Here is a 16,115-nt window from a genome sequence, read left to right on the forward strand (position 1 = left end):
TCACTAGAGAACATCCACATACACTCATTCACACACATACACTACGGACAATTTTAGCTTACCCAATTCACCTATTCCACATGTCTTTGGACTTGTGGGGAAACCGGAGCACCTGGAGGAAACCCACATGAACACGAGGAGAACATGCTTGATTGTCTGATAGAAAGGCAACAGTAACTCAAACAATTACTTGTTACAAGTAAGGTCTGATGAGAAGCATCTCTGAACAAACAACAATATCTAGAATGGCAATAGAAATCAGACATCTGACTTTTGAACTGAAACTGAAGAACCCTGATTTCAGTGAGAATCATCAGTGGGCATCACTTTACTGATGGCAGCTAGTTCTGCTTCTTGCGCGGAGCTGCCTTATGTGAAACATAATAATAAACAGTTGGAGTCAGAATTATTAGCCCCCTGTTTATTTTTTTCCTAAATTTCTGTTTAATGGAGAGATTTTTTCAACATAATAGTTTTAATAACTAATTTCTAATAACTGATATATTTTATCTTTGCCATGATGACAGTAAATATTTCACTTGATATTTTTTAAGACACTTCTATACAGCTTAAAGTGACAATTAAAGGCTTAACTAGGTTAATTAGGCAAGTTATTGTATAAATATGGTTTGTTCTGTAGACTATCGGGAAAAAAAATATAGCTTAAAGGGGCTAATAATTTGGACCTCAAAAATGGTTCTTAAAAAATCAAAAACTGCATTTATTCTAGCCGAAATAAAACAAATAAGACTTTCTCCAGAAGAAAAAAAATTATCGCACATACTGTGAAAATTTTCTTACTCTGTTAAACATAATTTGGGGAATATTTAATAAAAGAAAAAAAATGTATATTTAAAACTCAAAATGAGTGGAAACCCTACTAATAAAGAATTTCTGAGATGATATTAGCTTTATAGTGCAATATGTAATGTTCTTCGTCAGCCGTGTTCAAAGTACAGCTCGCACCTTATATACTTTGTTTCATCCATAATAGGCAGAAAAACATAAAATGTTATGAAATATTCACATCTCAAATGGTAAAAAAAACCATGAGTGACTGGAACGCATTGAGGTGGGAAGTGTGATATTTAACTGCTGAAACTCTCACGTATGACTGTATCTTGGGTCCAATTTAGACAATAGAAGAATAGAAAAAGATTGCCTGTTTTGATTAGTCTCAATTCTTGCTCCAATATTTAATTAGTAAAGTTGTAAAGCTTTTGATTAAACATCATGAAAGCTTATGGATCCAGCAATTCAGGCTGTTGGTGGTGCACTGTAAATTTTCCGCATTGTGTGATGATTTTTTCCCACTTAATAATGCTTCTGATTTGCATTATGAGACCTTGATCTTTCTATCAAAAGCATTTGATGCTGAAAAGTTTGTAAAGGTGACTTTTATTGGCAAGTAATATATTGTCTGGGTTGGTGTTGTAATTTACAGCTGTCAGTACATTTTCTGTTATTTTACAGAAAATTAGACTTAATAATCTGTAAAATCCAACAGACAAATTTATCGAGTGAAATGAGTGTAGTTAACTCAAAACTGACTGAAAGTAGTCCTACTAATTTGAAAATAGTTTTGAACTCGGTGTTGAAGGAAATTAGTTAATTAAATACCTCATTACTTCAATTTAAATGGAGTAAGTTCACAGTACTGGTATAGATTCGTTTATTTTTTACTCAAATGGTTTGTAGCGATCGGTTTCCTCAAACGGTTTGAGTTCTCTTCATTTATTGGGTTTTACTGTGCTCAAATTGTTTCATTTACTCAAATGAATTAAGTTCACAGTACTCATTTGGATTAGTTTTTGAACTTAAATGGTTTGTTCCAACCGGTTTCCTTAACTAATACCTTAACTTTTTGGATTTTACAGTGTACTCTATGTATTATTTCTTAAACAATATCTTGTCTCAAACTGCTAAAATATCAACGCCCATAATGCAATTCACAACTGTAAATAAACAGAAAACACCTGTGAATCACAGGTATTAAGCATTGCTTCATTCCAATTTGTATATCCTCCCAAGTGGCCTCATGGGATAATAAAATGTACATTGCATGTGTATGTTAGGATTTTGCCAGTTATGATAGCTGAATAGTGAGTAGTCTGTGAGCTGAGTAGTATGTTTGAATTCATATTAGATTTATGAACGTGAGTGAATCACAAAATACGGAACCTGTTAATTAACAGATATTTTTTACAGTGTGGAATGTTGTGGGGAGGATTTTCTTATGGAACATTGGCTCCCTTAGTACCAAATAAGCGTTGTTTCAAATCCACCTACCTAAGCATTATTGTTGACCACATTAATTACCACAGTGTAACGCATCTTGTAACGGCTACTTCTAGCAGGATAATGTGTTAGACCAGTGTGGCCAGTCACCAAATTTCACACCAATTATTAGAGCACCTTTGGGATGTGCTGGAATGGGAGATTCACAAGTCCTCTGCAAATGCTACATCTGATTATGTCAATATGGACCAAAATCTCGGTGCAATGTTTCCAGCACCTTGTTGAATCAATGTCACGAAGGCAGTTTGAAAGCAGTTGGAAGGGGTCCAGCCTGGTACTAACAACATATACCTAATAACAGAGTAATCAAGTGTTATAAAACAATCACAGGATGATTTCATATTCAAATGCTGTAAAGTTCAAAAGTAAAGTTTATGATAATAAGTTTAATAATGTATTAAATGTTTCTCAACCACGTTCCTGAAGGACCACCAGCTCTGCACATTTTCCGTGTATCCATAACCAAACACACCTGATTGAGATCATCAGCTCATTAGCAGAGACTGAAGACCTGTAATGGGTGTGACAGACAAAGGAAACATCCAAAACATGCAGTGCTGGTGATCCTCCAGGAACGTGGTTGAGAAACACTGTATTAAATAATGCAATAAAGTATTCAATGTGTGATGTGTTTTCAGATTCTGTCGATGTGTCAAGCATCTCCAACGGCAACAACATCAACATGAGTCTAGGTCTTACTCTGACTCCAACTACCAAAAATAATGGCTTTATGGTAGGATTGTCCACTTTCCAATAAGTAACATACAGAAACACGTTCCTGATATGCAACCAACTGACACACAATTGCTTAAGTATAAGCTTGTTTCTAGGATTTGTTTTGTGGTTCTAGCATATTTCCAGGTTATTTTAAGCCACTATTAAGTGTGTTCTTATCCTGTTTCCTGATTATAGCATGTGATTAGGTTGTTTCGATACATTGCTGCTGTGACTGGAATGTTGTTAGCATGTATTGACACATTAGCTCCATCCAAATGATTGATATTGTACAATGATATCACAGGGAGTGTTTGTATGTGAAAGCAGCTCACAAAACTAATATTGGACAGGTTTAATGATGAAAAATACTGTTGATTGAGAGAACATTGCACTTTACTGCATCCAAAATGGCATACTCTACTACTCAAGTATTACATTTGAATTTACTCCAGGACGATTAGAAAAGTATGTTCAATGTTGTATGAATATGAATAGAATATGAATGGAATTTGGACAAACACAGCTCATGATGACGATGATGATAATAATGATGAGGTTGTCATTATCACATGATCTACCCAGGCCAGTTGCATCGCTTCATTCCAATTTGTATATCCTCCCAAGTGGCCTCATGGGATAGTAAAATGTACGTTGCATGTGTATGTTAGGATCTTGCCAGTTATGATAGCTGAGTAGTGAGTAGTCTGTGAGCTGAGTAGTATGTTTAAAATCATATTAGATTTATGAACGTGAGTGAATCAATGCATTTAAGCATTACTCACACAAACCGACCAACAACAGCAGCTTTTATTTTCTCATTTGTTACTGAGTCAAACATTAATTCTAGGATATGAATATAGATTGCCTACAGCATTCAAACTAAAGGGTCTCAATATGTAAGCTGTAACTAAATGAATTATAAATGCCTTGTTACCTAACTATATTCATATTTTCACCAGGGGCATTGCTAGGGTCGAAAGGAATAAGGGGCTTAGCCTCAAAGAAGACCCCCCCCCCCACCCCCCCCCGAACACGTCTTAAATTTCTAAATTCAGTATCTTGCAAAATTTTAACATTCAATAGGCTACTATTTTTGATATAATAAAAATTTTATCAAAAATAATAATAAAAAAAATAAAGATCTATATGCTAGAAATATGTTTACTTTAAATTTTGTTTGAGGGAAATATATATATATATATATATATATATTTTTTTTATATATATACTGTGATGTGGGCATTGTGGCACTTTAAATGCATGTAATGCCTGTTTCATTCATACGGGGCGCTCTTGAGCAAAAATTCCATATATGCCTCACAAAAGAAGTAGAACATTCCAGAGAAATCTGTAATATGGATAAAGGCATCCAGTGATTACTGTAGTTGAATGAATGAAAATAAGATCTGAATAAAACTAAAAAGGACTTTAACTGACCATTTACATGACATCAACAATAAATGGTCTATTTGTGTTCTTCCAGCCATCTTAAGTATTTTCATAAGAACAAAGTGGATTTATAATTCGATGCTAACTGACATAGCATAAAATAATAAGCTAGCTGCATGAATTCACTGTGATTTCACTAATACAGAAACTATCTAGATAAATATGTCTTGATATATATATATATCATATCTAGAAAGCTAGTACAATTAACATTTTCCTGAATAATTAGCATGTATTTACATTAATCTGACACACATTTTCTTGATTACAATTATTTTATTGCAACAAAACTACATACATTTTATGTTTTCTGTGAGAACAAATATTAAGCTTCATAAGTAGTAAGAACTCTTCAACAACGGTTGCATTATTACCTCATAATCTTTGGCTCCTCAAAATAATGAATGAATGACGGTGGGATTTTTTTAACTCTTGCCAGTCCCACTCCCACCTGCCAGTAGAAACAGGTACTACTGAACAGCTGACTATTTAAATACCTGACACAAAAGCTGCGTTAAGTGGAAAGCGTGTGATAGATGTGGTCATTTTAAGTGCTTGGATAACAAAATATAAGCAATTTTTTTAGGTGCAACATATTCCAAAAAATCAGGGCTTAAGCCGCCAAAGAAAAAGTTCACCAAGAGAAAGTTCATATTCATGCATTTTTAACTGGTCCATCTATGTGACTTTCTCTTTGTGTTCTAGACATGTGGTCCGCTGTGGGCTCAGCTCTGTGGAAGTCAGTACTTTTACCCTGGAGTCTGTGCTGATGTGAGCCCGCAGTTTACCCTCCAGTCGGCTTTTTCCCCGGCTGTTCAAAGTACTAACACACATCTGGATCCTCTCTCTGAAAGTTTACTCTTCAGGCTACCATTTATTGTTAATTAAAATATCAATTATAATTATTGTTTTCTACTTCTAAACAGCTTGTGGTAGTCTCATGGACATTGCCATTGTTTTGGATGGATCCAACAGTATATACCCATGGGAACCAATTGTTGATTTCCTCGTGAAACTGTTGGAAAACTTAAATATTGGACCTCAAAGCACCCAGGTAAGTTGAACAGTTTGTGTTTGTGTAAACTGTTTATTAATGTTTTTTCTTTTTAATTAAGATATTTCTGATTTCATTTGGAACAGGTCAGTGTTATGCAGTACGGTGTTGACACTACGTTCCAGTTTTACTTGAATTCCTACAAGACAAAAGAGTCTATGATTAAAGCAGCTTCAAATATGCAGCAAAAACAAGGATTAGAGACTAATACTTTCAACGCCATTGACTTTGCCAGGTACAGTATGATTCTTTCTGAGCAGCCTCACCTACAGTATGTGATCTATTGTTATTGAATTAGTAAACAACATGGTAACTTAGATTCATTTATTAAGGTTTTGTGTTTTTTGGTTGTTTAAGCAAATGTTAGCTGGTTTTAGCAGCTTGTTGCTTTGTTTTAATACGTTATTAGGTTGCTTTAGCATGCTGCTGGTAGATTGTCATTGTAACCACAAGGGAGACGAGTGACAAAGGAGTGAGGATCCTTATGCAGGTTTTATTAAGAATCGTGGCTAGACAGGCAATGATCAACAACAGGCAAAAACGGATACAAACAAGGCAATCAGGAGGTGTCGTCAGGTAACAGGTAAATGGTTGGTACAGCAGACAGGGTAAATGATAAAACAAAGCAAGGGTCGGAACAGGTAGAAACTATACCAGGGATACACTTTGTAATGTTACGAGGTATTAACCTATCTAGACTCAGCAATAAGAGTGTCCAAGCTGTATAAATGTGTAGCTTCAGCTGTGTGAGTCTGATGAATGGAGACTTGGAACAGGTGTGTGTTTGTGTTGCATAACAGGACTTGTATAGTTTGTATGGAGACAGGATTGAAGTTCATGTGAATGCTCTCTAGTGATCTATGTATGAGGGTTAGCTTGTTGCATAGTTCTAGCATGTTTCTAGTTTATTTTAAACCACTGCTAGCAGGATTTATCATGTTGTTATCAAGTTGTAAGATTCCATTGTGTTGCTACTGTAGTTTGTTTTAAAACTACTAGCATGCTGTATTACATTAGCTAGTTACAAAGTTCCATTGTGGTTTTAGGTTGTTTTAAGACACTGCTGGCATGTTTTTGTCATGTTATTAGCTAGTTGTAATGTTTCAGCAGTTTTCTATGTTGTTTTAATGCACTGCTAGCCGTTTTTTCAATGTTGTTAGCAAGTTACATGGTTCCAGCATGTTTTAGGTTGTTTTAACACGCTGCTAGCATATTTTATCATGTAGCTAGTTGCAAGGTTCTATTGTGTTTCTAGTTTGCTTTAGCACACTACTAACATGTTTTACACATTGATTGTGGTTAATTTATTTGTAATATTATTACACTTGCAAAACTGTGAAAAGTATTTGAAAAAAAATAGTAAGTGCAATAAACAAAGGTATAGTAAAAGGTTTGCAAGACAATTTTATTGTCATTACTGTAACAAAACGAAAACATAGAGTATCATGTTATTTTCATGGTCCCTTTGCATATTTATTTAACTATAGGTTACATTGCAATCCCATATCAACTAATTAGTAAACTCTCTGCTTAATATCTAGTGACACTGCATCACCTAAAGACATTCTCCTGAAGTTCCTAAGGAACTTTGCAAGTAAATGTCAGCCTACACTAACCCTAAACTAGCAATCTAGTAATATTCTAAAGATAATTAGTTACCATGTAGTTGCAATGTAACCATCAATGTAAAGCAACATAAGCTCATTCTGAAAACGTACCCTATACATTTTTGGAGATCACGAATTTTGTAGCCAGAGCTACTTATGGCTACATTTCGTCTTTAAAATTAACGCTACAGGGCTGTATGATGCTGCCGATAGCTTTTGTGTCTTTTCACTACCAGCTTACTGCTTACCTCTGTGTGGACGGCGTTTTCCCTGTTGCCAGTTTGCCCAGTAGCTCGTCATATACGTAGGTAGACTTGAGATGCAGACAGAAGTTGACCATTGACGGGGTTCCAGAACAGTTCCAGAAAGCAGGTACAACAAAAACAAAAGGCAAAAAATTATATAAACAAGCAAATAACAGGGTGAGAACATGGTAAGATCTGAAAACGTGGTAAAAATCAGGCAGTTGCTGAAGCTTTTCTTTTTCAGGATTGCTTTTGAAAACATTGTCGGTTGGGTTTAGGTCAGTTGGTCAGTTTGTCAGTCGACAGCAGCCTCTGTTGGATTTCCATGAGAACAGTAAGCGTGAATGGCACTTGTGAAAAAAATTTGAGATCTGAAAAAGCGTACACTGTGGCCACTGTGACACTGTGTGGATTTGCGAAAACAAAAACTGCATAATACGTACCTCAAGGGACGCATTTCATGATCTCCAGAACTGTATACAGAGGTACATAACAATAATGAGCCTGGGTTGACATAAAATAATACCAGTAATGGTTAACAAACCATTTAACAATGAACTCCTGGAAAAAAAATTGTTATGCTAAAATATTAAAATAATTCAAATAGTTTTATACATTAAACACCTGACCTTTCTTTGTTTGCATGTCTGTGGGTGATTGGATCTCATAGAAAGAATGCATTCTTACCACAAAATGGAGGCCGTCCTGGAGCCACTAAAGTGATGGTGGTGGTAACAGATGGAGAGTCACATGATGCAAATATAAAGAACAAAGTTATTGCGGCATGCGATAGCCAAAATATCACTCGTTTTGGAATTGCGGTTAGTAAAAAAAATAAGCTAGATATGCAGTCATATATCATACAGATATGGATCTTAATATCAAGCATATTTGAAAGTTGTACTTTTTTTACTTTTTTAGGTTCTTGGATATTACATAAGAAATGATATTGACACAAGCAAGCTCATAGCCGAAATTAAGTCAATAGCAAGTAAACCAACTGAGAAATTCTTTTTCAACGTGTCTGAGGAAGCAGCACTTATAGAAATCGTCGGAACGCTTGGAGATCGAATCTTCAACATTGAAGGTCTGTGCTTATGCTCATTTGACAGTTTTATGTAATTTTATGCTAGATGTTGTTGTAAAGATGAAGAAATTAATGGTTCATTTGCCACTTAAGTCACAACGAGTGTCCAATTCACATGTATTTATTATTAGTTTCATTTAAAAAATCTAAAGAATTTAAAGAGCCCCTATTATCCATTATAAAAGGTCATATTTTGGTGTTGAGGGTCTCCAACAAAGGTCTGATATGCATGCAAGGTCAAAAAACATTTTTATTGTCTTATAATATGCATTTATTTTTACCTAATTATCCCAACGACTCCCATATGATTCGTTCAACGATTCATTTGTTCTCAAACCCCTCCTTTATCATGAGGCTAACCTGTGCTGATTGGTCTGATGACCCAGTCTGTTGTGATTGGTCGACTGCGTTCAGCGTGAGACAGAGAGAAATGCCCACCACGGCTTATCAACAATTTTGAAATAGTCAGAGTGCAGGGTGTATGTGTGAGCCCAATGCAGGAGAGCATTAAAGCAATGCAGCTAACACCAGCATATTGCTCTATTCTTAACCATAAGTAAAAACAGTGACACACATTCAGTATTAATCCACACAGTGGCAAAAGCTGAACTATTTTAAAAGTTGACTGCCGCATGTGTGTAGTAACAGCTGATGGTGGCCATAGCAACGACAAATGGCAGAAGATCGCAAGCTCACAAATGCATTTCAATCCGTAAACAAAGCGGCACGTGTCACGTTTTCAGCATGGTTTTAGAAGCGATATAAGAATATAAAGAGTTAACCAGATCACTGCAAGCGGTTACAAGTAACAAAACATAATTAAATACATAATTTGCAAGCCAGAGAAAACAAGGAGGCAACCATTTTAATCACACTAACTTGCACTTGTGAAATGGAGGAAGAAACTGATCCATGAACTGTGTACTGTAAAGTTCCTGTAAAACTCTGACAAAGTCCCATACAAAAATAGTCTTTTCTGATCCTTCCTTTAACAAACAGCCGATGAATCTCCAATTGTAAGCATGTAGATTGCTGAAGCACTCGTCAGAAAAATGACCAGAACACAGCACAAGGCTGGGGCTATAATGCTGAGGTATTTTTGCAAAAATAAACTTCAACCACTGACTCCTCACAGCCTCATCTTTAGGTTGGGAAAATAACACTAACTTTTATTCACACTTCAGAGCACAGCGTCTACGCGACTTGATTCAATTGGGATCTGCTGCAGTGGTTGTCTTCCTCTTTTTCTTTGTACAGTGTTTGTGGGTGCGGCCAGGGGTTTAAATTTTCCCAGGTCTGCGCGCACAACAAATGGGCAGGGCTTGAGTTCCATAGCGATGTCACACCGACACGGCTAAAGACTCGTTATCGTGGTGATTCATTTGAATCACTACGAGTCAACTCTTTTATAGATGAATCAATAGTTTTAAACATAGTGCACTTTCAGATTTAAGCCTTATTTCACTTCACTTAGAGCTGTTACACACTACATGGAAGGTCATTTTTAAAAACCCATAATAGGGGCTCTTTAAAATATAGCACTTTTTTCATATTCCAAGTCACATAGAACAAAGCTTATTGTGATATTGGAAAGCAGGTGCAGTACAAGCACAGTCTAGTGCAAATGTTGGTAAATGCATAGTGCATATTACATTAAAATTGGCAGAATATTAGTTTATAAGGATCATTATTGTTTTTAAATAAAGCAAGCCTGTAAAAATGAATTAAACAGACCTGTGTCAATACCTTCTTTTCATTGTTGTTCACTGACTGTTTTGCCTTTTTAGGTGTTGGAAAAGGTACTGGAGATAATTTTGAAATGGAAATGTCGCAAGTGGGCTTCAGTGCATACCAGACTAGAAATAAGGTGTCTGCTTGCCTCTGTTTTTATCAGTGTATTTGTTAAATGGCTTTTCTACTGGAGGTTTACATTGAGTCTTGGTTGTAGGATGTGATTCTGCTGGGAGCAGCTGGAGCATATAATTGGATCGGGACAGTTGTTCACCAGACTGCTCAGAAATCAGACATTTTGCCCAAAACGGCTTTTGAGAAAGTCTTGGAGGACAAAAGTCACTGTTCATTACTTGGTAAGCATTGACTCAGCAGTATATCAGGTTGTTTTTTTGCCTCAAATGAACTGAAAAGTCATATAGTTACATGCATTTCTATATTTTATACACCTTATCATGCATTCAGGCTACTCTGTGAGCTCTGTGACTGACGGCTCGTCTGAGTATTATGTGGCCGGTGCTCCTCGTGCCGTTCACAGAGGACAGGTTGTAGTTTACAGCATTAACAGCCAGAAACAGGCCGTCGTCATAGACTCTCAGAGAGGAGATCAGGTACGCTTGACCTTTAATGACCTTCAGCTTCATTAAACTGTGAAATGTAATGACATTTATCAGTGTGGTGTCCGTCGTTTGCAGATCGGCTCTTATTTTGGCAGTGTTCTTTGTCCTGTGGATGTGGACGCTGACGGTGTAACAGATCTGCTGCTGGTCGGAGCTCCGATGTACATGAGCGAGGAGAAAACTGAAACCGGACGAGTCTACATGTTTACCATTACCAAGGTGGTTTTCTTGTTGTTCTTTCCCTTCTTTTTTGTTGCCCTCCTTTTCTTCCTGTATAACCTGCCAGTCCCGGCAATAACTGTGTGATTTACATGCAATTTCAGGTAGGGACCAACTCATACAGCACACTGTATGGGAAGACTGCATCCAATGTAAAGCCAAAGCTCATATTTCATGTGCTCACATTATACACTCTGATTGTTCAACAGATTCTAATCAGATCTGTATCTCACAAATATATGAACAGAATAGCATACACTTTTAGTCTGTGCGTGGAATATATCATTTAAAATTGCACCATCGCATTCTTGTGAAACCAGAAGAGTGTCTGTTATTGTTTTTGTGCATTGCGGGCACAAATAGTGTTCAACTTAATCAGTTTGTATCTCTGATTTAACTGTGTGGTTCCCCTAATAGGGCAAACCAAAATTTCTGGCATGTCAGAAAATCATCTGACTATCCAATTAATAATTGGGTGAGGATATTCAATTCTCCATTCGCCCTGTACACTGCATGAACACAGAACAAGAGACAATGAGTAATTTTTGGCTCAATTTGACCAGAAGAGTTGCACAAGTACGAACTTCGCTCAAAATAGGACAAAAATCACATCGTGTATGTCCAACCTAAACTGATCATCCATCCTGGTCAGCAAGTTTAGATGGGTGTTCACTAGGGGTGGCACAATACCAATTTTTCATGTCTAATACCGTTACCATAAACTTGAGTATCTGCCGATTCAATACCATCCTTTATTAATTGCAACAACCTTAACTACACTCACCTTTACAAGTAAATAACTTAACTTAAATAAGTCATTAAAACAACTTGACAAATATAATTGGATATTCATTATAGTCGGTACAGTACAACATGGTACAGTGAGATCATAAATGTTACAATTTGTTTTCATTGGTTTTCATATTTAACCCTGTGAGTTGAACTGTGAAACACCTGTATAAAACTAATCATTAGAACAGATATGATTCCTATATAAAAAGGTACTTGTGATGTAAATAAATATATTTATCTCCAGTAATTGGATTGGTCACTTTTTAAACTGGCCTGGCAGGTCTAAATTGGTCTCAGCAATAGTCAGAGACCAGCTAAAACCAGATAAACACCAGCTAGACCAGCTTAGCCAGCTTAGAGTGGGAGGGCATTTAAAACCTGCCTTTTCCATCTTAAACCAGCCAAGAGTAGCAAAGCAACTTAGGCTAAACTAAAACTAACTGATTTGTTTGTCTAAGCTGGAATTAGCTGGTTTTAGATGACATGATTCTAGTATTGAACACAACGGTCGCATATTTTAACAAACTTTGCTCTCTGTTTAAGTGTTCTAGCATGATTTATCACATTTAAGTGTTTTAGCACATTACTACCTTTCTAGCATTAACTGACTCACATTGTCAGTAGCCTTGTGGTTAGCACGTCGACACATAGCACTGAGATGCTCATGGTGACCCGAGTTTGATTCCTGGCTCGAGGTCCTTTGCCGATCCTTCCTCTATCTCTGCTCCACACACTTTCCTGTCTGTAAAATCTCCACTGTCCTATCACAATAAAGATGAAGACCCCTAAAAAAAAATTACAAAAAACACTAACGCACGTTACTAACATCATCCAACACACTCCTAACTTGATTCTGAAGACCTTATGCAAGGCTGTCTTGACTCAAACCTGTGCTTACAATAAGCAATAAACCTATAAACATGTTCTTTTTATTTATTTGTTTTTAAAAGGGTATCTTGAGTAACCAGGGTTACTTAGAGGGCTCACAAAAGAACGCTCGGTTTGGGGCGGCCATCGCTGCTGTCCCAGATCTCAACCTGGACGGCTTCAGTGATGTGGTGGTTGGAGCACCAATGGAGGCCAATGACCAAGGTGCCATTTACATCTACTATGGCCACAGAAAAACCATCAGAAAGCAGAGCTCACAGGTAGAATGACACACTTGATAAACTCCTCAACACATATTAAATATGTTCAAGTGCCAAAACTCATAGTATTCTAACAAATTCAGAAAATTGTTGGAGGGAAACTGGACTCAGCTCTGAAGTTCTTCGGCCGCTCTCTGGACGGCAGTGGAGATATGAACGGAGACTCGATCCCAGATGTCGCAGTGGGGGGTTTTGGGAAAGTCGTCCAACTCTGGTGAGAAACTGAACACATCAGGCATCATTTCACTGTGGTCACCAATTGATTTTCATACTTTGTGAGGGTGTAAAACAGCCCGATTCGATCACTGTAACATGACACCAGTCTAATTTGTAATACTTCATTGACTTCAACAATCGGGTTAAGTGGGGAACAGCTGCATCGACTGCCTCAGTCATGGTGTGATATTTGGACATGTTTGAGGCCAGGGAAATGATCGCTCCAGCTGTCCACTGGAATCCCATTTTTCACCTCAGCAATCCTCTAAGCATCAGCTTTCTGTGGGACTTTTCTGTTTGTTCCAAAACCCATAAATCAATTGACGGTTGAGTTTTAATTGATGCATTCTTGAGCTCTTTCATTATATAATGCATTTGGTTTTAGGAGTCGAGGTCTGGCTGTGGTCACAGCCAAGGTTTCCTTCACCCCTGATAAGATCAGTATCTTGAGTAAACCGTGCCGCTACAGCGGCCGGCAGGTGTCCTGCTTTAAGGCAAAAGCATGCTTCAGTGCAACCTTTAAACCAACAAACTCAATCAGGCTAATCGGTAAGGATACTGATTCTGATCTTCTTTTAGTTGATGGACACATTTGGTCAAAGGAAGTGATGCATTTCATTGTTTCTTTCTACAAACAGATGTCAAGTACAACCTGACACTGGATGCAGACCTGCAGGATTCCCGGGTCAGTCCTAGGGGTTATTTTAGCAACTTGGAACGGGTCGTCCAGAAAGGCATCACAGTCTCTGCACAGGACTTGTGTGAAGAGCATGAGGTCTACGTCCAGGAGACTCCTGACCTCGTCAACTCAATTGCCTTGCGTGTAGACGTGTTTCTCGGCAATCCAGATGCAAACCCGGTTCTGGATGTCTTCAGTCCTAATGCATGGGAGTTTTTTGTAAGTTTGGGGGGGGGGGAAAGTATTTGGAGTTTTTAAGGTGCCATATAATGAAAATCTGGGCATACCTAGGTATAGCAGAATAATAATGTTAATGACATACTGTGAGCCTTAAACACCATTGTTACTTTGGTCTCTTTAAATTCCATGTAGGGCTGCACGATTCTGGCTAAAATGAGAATCATGATTTTTTTTTTTTGCTTAAAATCAAGATCACGATTTTCTCACGATTCTGTAGATGTAAAATAAAGGTTAATATTATTATTGTCATTTCTCAAACATATGGTAAAGCAACAGTAATAATATTAGGCCCATGTGTTGGTCTACTGTTGGTTCAAATGCTACATTTTATGTAGACTTGCAATGGTGGACTTGAAGAGACTTTAAATATGTCCTGGTTGTTAATTCACAGTAAAGTGATGACATCGGAATACAACTATTCATAATTCTGAAGTTGAATTATTGTTTAAACATATGCTCGTCATTTGTCATTGACAACATTATTAGACCATTTATTCACTGGTAAAATTATCAGATTCCCTCTTGCATTATATTCAACATTATATTGGCTAGAGTAGTTATACTGACCCAGTAAATATGTATTCTCATTCACAACACTTTGTGTTCACTATAAAAGAAAAAACATATCAAATGCTTGTCGTAATCATAACTCTAATATGCGATATGATCATTTAAATGATGCGCAAACTGACCGTTATTTACAACTTTATTAGATGGCATTCACAGCCTATGCAGGTTCTGTTCACTAAAGTAGACAGCATTGGCGGACACGTGCGCGTCCTCTCGGTAGTAAACAAACAGCTCGCGGTCAGCTCATGTGTGATTTCATGGATTTTAATTTTAAGCACTATTTTTAGCTGGATAGCTTGTAGCTTATCCAAAATTCATGGATAACAACAATACCCAAAATAGTATTTAGATTCATTTTAATATGAGCCGCTTTTGGTGCTTCACAGCTTTTTATTGGTCATTTTTGCTTCGAGAATAAGGCCCTAGATTTAGAATAAAAGTTACTTCTATTTAAAAACAATGCAGTAGTGGAAGATGACCACTTAAATCAGCATTGTTAGCATAGGCCAAAATTGATTAGCTAAGTCATGCCGAGGATTCCGTTTGGTCTTAAAGCCTTTTTCAATGGGTTATTTTTATTATTCATGATGGTATAGCAGTCAAAATAGGACAAATTAGCTAATGTATAGGACAAATTCTGAACCTTTGTCAGTGAGGAGTGGGTCTTCCAAACCACCCGAACCCCCCTTGGCTACAGGCCTGTGTAAAATCCTGACAAAATACAGGCCAATCGGAATAAAAAAACACAGACTCTAACGATCCTTAAAGGATCATTAATATGCATGGCCCAACTGATTGCTATTTTTATTGGAAACGAGTGAACATCTTGAATCAAAACTTTAAAAAGTGAGCCTTTGCAGATTTTCTAGGTTGTCACCAAGGGCTTCTGAATTCCACCCACAGCCCTTTTAAGAGTGTTGTTCACTGTATAGGACATGTTAATGTTTTTAAGCATATTATATGTAAAATATAAACTATAAATTGCTTCTATACTTAATAATCACTTATTATTTTACTTTGAATACTATTAAATTCAAATAATTTTATTAAGATGTTCTAAAACAGCTGGAATTTTCAACATAGTTTGGCTTAGTTTCTGAAAAATTCTGTAATATAAACATAAAACTGCTATTTCCATGTAAACAGTATATTTAATACTGTGTGAGACATTATTATAAAGATATGTGCATTTTGTTTGGAAAATAAGTCATTAGAATTAATTTGTAATTATATTAATGCCTAAAAAAGTATTTGGTTACCAACCAACAACACTATATGCATATCTAATGAAACTAGTTCCTGTTGTTTAAATATACTTTTTAGAATCTCTCAAAACTTACAGCCCCTTAGTGGTCCTCGTAGCCAAGTTTGAAAATCTCCGATTTAGTCCATGAAAAATAGGAGAACACATAATCTTTGTACAGAAAACTGTCCCTAAACGCT

General features: G+C 36.7%; 1 protein-coding gene across 2 annotated transcripts in view; it reads left to right on the forward strand.

Moving 5' to 3' along the window:
• itga2.2 (integrin, alpha 2 (CD49B, alpha 2 subunit of VLA-2 receptor), tandem duplicate 2) overlaps positions 1–16,115 on the forward strand; it is a 47,554-nt gene that overhangs the window by 13,771 nt on the left and 17,668 nt on the right. For both annotated transcript variants that reach the window (XM_056466232.1, XM_056466233.1), the window contains exons 4-17: positions 2,937–3,031; positions 5,170–5,284; positions 5,391–5,518; positions 5,605–5,753; positions 8,041–8,191; positions 8,292–8,457; positions 10,245–10,324; positions 10,406–10,544; positions 10,654–10,799; positions 10,884–11,027; positions 12,770–12,967; positions 13,051–13,181; positions 13,569–13,732; positions 13,822–14,081. In XM_056466232.1, the coding sequence (XP_056322207.1) occupies positions 2,937–3,031; positions 5,170–5,284; positions 5,391–5,518; positions 5,605–5,753; positions 8,041–8,191; positions 8,292–8,457; positions 10,245–10,324; positions 10,406–10,544; positions 10,654–10,799; positions 10,884–11,027; positions 12,770–12,967; positions 13,051–13,181; positions 13,569–13,732; positions 13,822–14,081 (2,066 nt within the window). The remainder of the gene's footprint in view (positions 1–2,936; positions 3,032–5,169; positions 5,285–5,390; positions 5,519–5,604; positions 5,754–8,040; positions 8,192–8,291; positions 8,458–10,244; positions 10,325–10,405; positions 10,545–10,653; positions 10,800–10,883; positions 11,028–12,769; positions 12,968–13,050; positions 13,182–13,568; positions 13,733–13,821; positions 14,082–16,115) is intronic.

The sequence above is a fragment of the Danio aesculapii genome, chromosome 10 (assembly GCF_903798145.1).
Source record: "Danio aesculapii chromosome 10, fDanAes4.1, whole genome shotgun sequence".
NCBI classification, from domain to species: Eukaryota; Metazoa; Chordata; class Actinopteri; order Cypriniformes; family Danionidae; genus Danio; species Danio aesculapii.